This window comes from Capsicum annuum, chromosome 3 (assembly GCF_002878395.1).
Source record: "Capsicum annuum cultivar UCD-10X-F1 chromosome 3, UCD10Xv1.1, whole genome shotgun sequence".
Classification (NCBI taxonomy): domain Eukaryota; kingdom Viridiplantae; phylum Streptophyta; class Magnoliopsida; order Solanales; family Solanaceae; genus Capsicum; species Capsicum annuum.
Genome location: NC_061113.1, coordinates 141,740,561 through 141,748,685, shown reverse-complemented (window position 1 = coordinate 141,748,685; position 8,125 = coordinate 141,740,561). Strand labels below are relative to the sequence as shown.

General features: G+C 32.1%; 1 protein-coding gene across 1 annotated transcript; it reads right to left on the bottom strand.

The window, feature by feature from the left end:
• Positions 1-1,517: 1,517 nt before the first annotated feature.
• LOC107863607 (uncharacterized protein At5g39865) lies at positions 1,518-3,799 on the bottom strand. The gene has a single exon (XM_016709607.2). The coding sequence runs from the start codon at positions 2,649-2,651 to the stop codon at positions 1,839-1,841; it is 813 nt and encodes a 270-aa protein (XP_016565093.1). The 5' UTR covers positions 2,652-3,799; the 3' UTR covers positions 1,518-1,838.
• Positions 3,800-8,125: the final 4,326 nt, after the last annotated feature.

Genomic DNA, 8,125 nt, shown 5'->3' with positions numbered 1-8,125 from the left:
ATGGGTGCCGTATCTATGTTATGTCATCTGCTTCTGTGCTGTACTATGTGTTTGTGTGATATCTCGTGACTTGAGCCGGAGGTCTTTCGGAAACAGCCTTTCTACTTCATCAGAGGTAGAGGTATGGACTGCGTACATCTTACCCCTCCCAGACCCCACTAAGTGGGAATACACTGGGTTTGTTGTTGTTGTTGTTGTATTTTACAGAAACTATTCTGTTAGCTACTGATTATAGAGGTTTCCGAACAAATCTTGCCTTAAATCTTACTTGAAATTTTCAGTAGCTTTCTTAAGCTCACTGTAATAAAATGATCGAAGAGTGAACTCCTCGTTTGGCCCCAAAATATGGATTTTCCAACATTTTTTGGTATTGATCCGCTCTACTTCTGTAGAAAATATAACTACAAATTGCAACAACAGTAAACAGAAATGCTACAGAACACCAAGAGCCAGGGATAGAATCAACATTATCTTTTTCCGACTTTTATTTCTATTCCCTGTTTTTCCAGAATTGGGAGACCTTCCAGTTGTGAGATGTTATAGCTATACTTGACGAAGGTCTTTACAGACTCATCAGTTGGATCAAGTGTCGAATAAATTAATGGACACTAAACTCCATTCACGTATAGAGCAGCCCAACAAGTACAATCTTCCAAGCAAGAATTTCCCGTCCTGCTCAACCATTGAAAACTGAGAAAATGGATATCCTCCAAGTTTCACGTGCTGAATCGCTGTGACATTATAGGCCAATGTTGTTACTCAGTTGCTTCCACAAGACTCTTCATAATGAATCCTTAGTAGCAGTCTTGAAATTTCATTGCACGGTTGATGTATAAAATCCAGTGTTACCAAAAGAAAAAAGCACAAAAAAGCTAGGTTCATTGGAGCATTACGTGCAAATAAAGCATGGGATTTAATGAATAAAAGGCGCAAAGGGAGAAAAAATACAAATACATATATGTTATTATAAGACTAATAATTTTATTATAAGCATATATGACAAATATATGAACAAAGATATTTAAAAAAAATGAATATGGCAAAAAAAAAATATCAGTTGTTTAGAGTCGCCTCTTCATAAGAGGTTCATTGGCAAGGAAAAGTATGCCTTAAAACCTTCAACGACATTAAGTGCATATTAATCAAGGCCAAGCACTCAACACGTTTTGAGCATCATTTCAGGCTTAAAAACACCTTTGACAACACTAATAAAAAATCCTGGCAAGCAAGAACAATCGCCTATGCTACTGCCATTTCCTGCAGTACAATAACTGTTTGGACCACAGAAGCCCCTGGCTTGGCATTGATTTTGCAGCGCTAACCAATTGATGTCAAATATTCCGCCAATAAAGTTGAATACGACATGTGTGGCATCCAAAAAGAATACATGATTATATGGCGCATTAAAGCATATATACCTTCTATATACATCACCACAAGTTGGTGATCAGACCAACATTGGTTTCCAGGTAGAAGCATAATATAGAAATGTTCAGTATCCATAATACAAACAATGATTTCCCTTTGCAACAAGGAACTTTATTTCATTTTCATAACTCCTGTTGAAGAAAGCAACTATGTTTTCAATCAAAAACCACACCATAATATTTGATGGTAAATTTACATGACTATATGGGGATGAAAAAGCCATCCTTCATCCCACGGAATGAAGTTCTCCAAGCAATATATACATAGCAAGCATTTTATATGTCAATAAAAAAACTAAACAAACATTACTTTTGCGTTAGACACGCAAAAGCTATTCAACCTCAAACACTACCTGCACGAACCGAAAACTATTGGCGGCAGGCTGTTATATTTAACTTATACTATGCAAATCAAGAACAACAAAGAGGGCAACGAACCAAGCCATTCTCATTGCAGTCGGGACATCTCCTGAGCTGTCCTTCGTCCTCATCAAAATATTTTCTACTGCCATCACAATGCGAGCAAGGTAAGAAACGCATATCTCCACATCCTTCACACATATATCCAGGTGGTCTAAGGGGAAGTCCTCTTAGCAACTTTGACAACTCGCCCATTTCATTCAATTGCTTGATCACTTCAGATCCTCCAATGTACTTGCCTTTGATAAAAACTTGTGGCAAATTTACATTCTTCTGATCCAAAACATTCTGCAGTTCCTTTTTAAACGCACTGTCCATTGAAATATCCCTTTCGTCAATTTTGACCTGATAACTTTTAAGAATCATTCTAGCAGTATAACAATCCTCAAACGTTCTCCGAATTCCACGAAGACTGGTAAAGTAGATAACGACAGAGTCCTTTGTTCCAGGCAGCCTAAACCCCAAGTCAGAAAACGACGAAACCCTAGAATCTGAATTGAATGATTTGGCAGGCTTTGTGGGGCTTTGAGGTTGTAAATTGGATGGTTTACGGGATTCGAAAAGAGAGCATAGATTTTTAACGGTGCCCTTGAAAGAAGTCCCCGTTGATTCTAAAGGCGATGTGTGGAGCTTCTTGACGGAGCCATTTCGTTTAATAGGAGGAGGAGAAGGGTAAAAGTAGACAGGTTTTTCAGGGAATTCAATTGGATTTGCGGCGTTACGAAGTGTCATCGATCTATTGAGCATCATCGATGATTTTGGTTTATCGATTTCACGGTGTTCATCATCCCTAAAACGATCCATCAACTTTTCTTTGTCTCAAAAAAAAATAAACAAATAAGATTACTTGTGAGACATTAGGCAGGGGTGGGAAACAAGGAATTCTTGAGGGAATCAAATCCTAAAATGAAACCGAAGAGAGACAGAGAATATATATATATTACTATATATGTGAATGAATTGAAGAATGAGGAAAAAGGGTAGCGGTGTTAATTTGAAAAAAGTGGAAAGGGAAATGAGATTGAGGGGAAATAGGGCGGGGTCGGTGACAGGTCCCTTTCGATGACGACCAGTTAATACACCGTGGCTTTTCCTTTTCTATTTTCTTTTCACTTTTCTTTTATTTTTAATTTATCCTTCAGGAATTTCATCTCCTTCTTACCTTTTCAGATTTTTGCTAAATAATATTGGTTTCTTTATTTTTTTCTTTTAAATCCAATAATGGTTCATCATTTGTTCTGCAACTAAACCTGACTGTGAGGAGTGTTCAGTTAAGATACTTTTTAAACAGCTTTTAACGAAAGATATCCATTCATACAAATTTCAAAGGAAATTATAGTACTCCCACATTTTAATTTACTAGTCAAATATACGTGATCTGTATATCATGTTAGTTAATTAAAATAAATATAAAAAGGATATAGTTATTTTAATTGTTGTATATATATATACCTATACTTCCAAAATAATAAACGAAAAAAATATTCTTAAACCAACGTGGATGGATTTATTTTTGGGTGCATAAAGATTTACATAAGTAAGAAAGAAAGGTGTGGAATGAAAACTTGGGTAAGTTCATATGATACTATAACTCAATTAAACCAACAATAAGCCGTTGATGGCTACATTGGAGGCTTCGGCGTGTGAGATATCTATGGAGTTAATTGGTGAGAAACGGGATGACTTTGGAAATAAATTATTGTTCAAGGGAAATGAACAAGAAGTGGATGGGTTAGTGGTCTTAACTCCAACGCATTCAAACAATAAGGTTGAAGCGAAGAGTAACCAAAAAAGTGGTACAAATATAAAGAGTTGGGCAGATATAGCAGAGGAGGAGAAGCAGGCCTCATCCCCTCCAACGTGCAGCAAGTTGAGTCCAGCAGCCTCAGAATTTGTACCAAGTTATGCAATGGTTCTTCCAACTTTAGCCGCGGAATAACTTGTGGCTCAAACAAGTGCACCATTGAATGTTATGGATAATCCTACTAAAGGATTCCAACCAAGAGGTTTGAGCCAGGAGATTTGGTAGAAGATCCAATGAAAGTGTTTGAGGATGATTTAGGCGTTGACATATTTGACGAAGAAGATGAGAATGAAGTATTGGATGAATTCTTTGCTAAAGTGGTTAGGGATGGAGATCTTTCACCTAGGCAACAAAGGAAAGGATTCAAGAAAAAAAAAGAAGGATTCAAGAAAAAAAAGACTCATGAAAGAAAACATAGTTGGGATGTTAAAGTGTCTGAAGGGGTTATTATAAGACAATTCCCAATAAGGGTGGCAAAACAGAAGGAAACAAGGTTCAATTATATCAACAAGATTCAATAGATCCAAGAAGAATTGATAAATATGAAGATATTTTGGATTGGTTGGAGGAAGAAGACAAGGTGAAGAAATGAATCTTTATAGGGTTACATCTTCTTGAAGATTTTCAATTTTTAAAGAAACATGGATCTGACTCCACATTCTTGCTTATTTTAATCTTTCACTACTTAAGTATTATAATTTGTAATATCATCATAGAATTGGTTATCAACTCTGTGATGATCATAGAATATTTAGTTCTTTCTTCTTCTTATTTTTTACATGCATTTTAATTAGAAGAGGTTTAGCTATGCCTCCCCCCTTGCTTGTACTTTTTCTTTTAAGTTTTGCTTTTGATATATATATATATATATATATATATATATATATATATATATATATATAAACTAGCCCGGGGCATCTCGCCTAGTGGATTTGCTTTAAAAAAATTTTAAAAAAATACTATAACTCAATTAAATTAAGAAATGTCAAAATTTTAAATTCATTATAAAGGTATATTGTTAGCCGAACCTACAATAGATACAAAGTAGAAGGCTACCCTCGATATTCCTCTTCTATGATCCACAAGTTATCCATCAAACTATCGCATCAATTTGTTGAATTCATTAACAATATGCGCTAAAATATAATTTTGAAAACTTGTAAAAAGAGACCAATAGATGTAATGAGAATCCACTAATTTGGAAAAATGCTTGGTATAAGAACCCGATTCTACATATAATATACGAAGCAAAAAGAAAGAAAAATATACTCTCTCCGTCCCCTTTCGAATTTTAAGATTCAAACGATTAAACTTTATCTTTACATAAAAATTTTGTCAAAGTCTGATCAAATATTCTATTTACCACCTGTAATAAACAGAAAAAATATCAGATGATAACATAACAGAAACTACAATATGATGGCGTTATCAGAACAATACGATTAAACATAATCTTTACAACAGATCAAATTATAAAATTATATGCAAAATACATACATTAAAAATAAAAAATAAATACAAACAAAATTTAGACAATATATTGCAAGAAATTATGAAAAGAGACATATATAGATTGTGTCATAGAATTCATTGCAAATTAAAATATTACAATTGAGAGTCGGTTGTTAAAATAAGAAGCACCTTCATATTAAAATAGGGAAGCAAAAAATAAAATAAGTAAAAGACTTAACTTTTTTTTTTTAAAACTAACTAACTAATACTAAAATATGAAAGGAATTATAAAGTAAGAAAAAAAAACTAACTAACTAATTCCCACGTCTCTACACACATCCTTGTTAAAATAGGAAAGGAAAATTGATTTACCTAAATTAAAGAATATTACGTGAATTTTATATCTAAACTAATTCTGTTCCTTATAAATCCTACATTTAAAATGACTCATAAATTAATTAATTAATCTAATAAAATTAGACAATATTTTACAAAAATAGTGAAAAGACAATTTTATCTATTGCGGAGACTTTTAATGAAGGGAAAAAAGTTCAAATCACTTTTCTAAGGGTCTTCACACTTATATTATCATTATAGATTATAGATTATAGATGTAATATCTTTAGTATTTTAAAAATCAAACAAATTATTTTTAATCATAATTTTTTCATATATTTTCTTATGTATGCAGTTATCACAATTATTAAAACTTACAATAATTTTAACATAGCTCTCAAATATGTAATATTATTTTTAAAATCTTAAAAATTTTATACTCAAATTTTATGACCAAAATTAGTAAAGGATAATCTCAAAATTTGAATCGTGTCATATAAATAGGACAAATGGAGTAGTAATTATCATTTTAGAGAAACTTTTTCTTAATAATCAAAGTTGTTCAAAGGAAAGAGATATCAATAAACTCTCCTCCCCCACCCCCACAACCCCAACCTAATCTTTACTCTAATTTTCGACTATACACTTGAACTTCACGGGGTCCTATCACCTTTCTGAATATTTTAAAAATAGAATTATTTACTCTTCAAATTCGAGGTGGCAAAAGTGAGTGCGTTTGACTCTCTTTGAGAGAGTAAGCACGAAAATTACATATTAAAATTTTATTTTTAATATTTCTTTACACACACACACACACACACACATATATAGATAAAATTTTAATTATTACAACAACAATAACATATCCAGTATATTCCCACCAAGTGGGTTCTGGGGATGGTAAGTGTATGCAGTCCATACCACTACCTCAGATGTGAGGTAGAGAGGTTTCGATAGATCCCCGTCTTACAATAAAACAATCTGGACAAGGAATAGTAAAAGAACAAGATACAATATAAATCAACAATATCCTATAATGCCATAAGCAAGAGACACCAAGTAATACATCAAAAGAAACAACAACCTAAATTCATACTAACCTTCTATCCTAATCCGCCCCCTCCACAACTTTCTATCTAGGGTCATGTTCGTTCACACCTAATTTTTGTCCTCCACGACTAAATTTAATTCTGAGCTTCTTCAACTTTAAATAAAAATAAAATATTTATTTTATTCGGATAAATGCGCTCTAAAATATTTATTTAGATTAATTTTATCATTTAAGTGACGATTATACATTTGTCGTATTCACATATACTAGATTGTATAAATTTTGTTACTTGAATGAATATTTTTATCAAAGTTTGAGCTTTTACGGAGATAAGCTAAAAAATTTAATTCGAACGGATAAAGTCTTGATTTAAATATAATTTACTGTCAAAAATAACTTATTTGGATGAATATATTTTTGATTTTATTAAATTAAGAAGCTCGGGGTTAAAGAAAGTATTAATTAGTATCAAATTTCAATTTAATTTAGCCAATCTATTAGATTTGGCGATAAATGAAATCAAATTGGTCATAATTGCAATGCAATCCATCAATTGATTATTAATTTGGTCAAAATTAAATAATATGGTAAATTCTAAATTCCAATTGGGGTTATATTTTAAATAATCTCAAAACTTTCATAACTTCTACCCAATTTCCACCAAAAATAACTTCAAATCTCAAAATTCAAATTTGAAATTCAAAATTTGTACTAGATTGTACAATTCCCCCTCAAAGTCCTTTTTTTAATTTTTGAAATTCAAAAACTGTATCACATTGTACAATTTCCCCCCACTTTATCCTCCACCTCACCTTATCTTCAATTTTAAAATTCGAAAAACACCCCTAAATTCTTTCTTCTACATTAGTGGATGAAAAGATTTGAATCCCCATCCTTTCCTATAAATATTTTTCTTCGACATTGGTGGATGAAAGAAGGAATCCCCATCCTTTCTTATAAATACTACCACTATTTTGGTAGAAAGACAAGTCTTAAGGTTGAAAAAAAAGCTTTGAGCAACGAAGTCCTTTTTTTAGTAAAAAAATTTCTTTTTCGTGAAATTCGCGGGCTAATTGAAGTTCTCGAGTTGAACACTTTCCGATGGTGATAAAGACTCTGAAGAAAGTTTGTAGCTCCGTTTTGCTGCCCCAAAAAAGGTAAACACACCTTTCCCCTTTTTTATCATTTTTTTTCATCTTTTTCTTCTTCGTAGTTCGTAGTTGTAATTTTTTAGTTTTATTATCGTTTTCTTCTTCATCTTATTTTCTTCGTAATTCGTAGTTGTAATTTTTTTTAGTTTTATTACTATTTTCTTCTTCGTAGTTCGTAGTTGTAATTTATTTGCTGGGATTGTTTGTTGTAGATGGCCTTGAAGGCAATAGGATGCTATGGTATTGATATTATGGTTATTTTCATATTCATGGTATAAAAAATGAGCTAGAAATAGTTGAACGTATTTTTTGCTTTATTCTTTGATTATTATGGGTAAAGTTTTGATCTTTGCTTAAAATATGTACTCATGCTTTGTTTAAATTCATTGTTGGCGTATATGTTTGTTTTTAGCATGTAAAGTTGTTTCCTTTATGTTAAAAAAATAGTTAATATTGATTGTTTCACCTTTTGGCTTTATTCTTT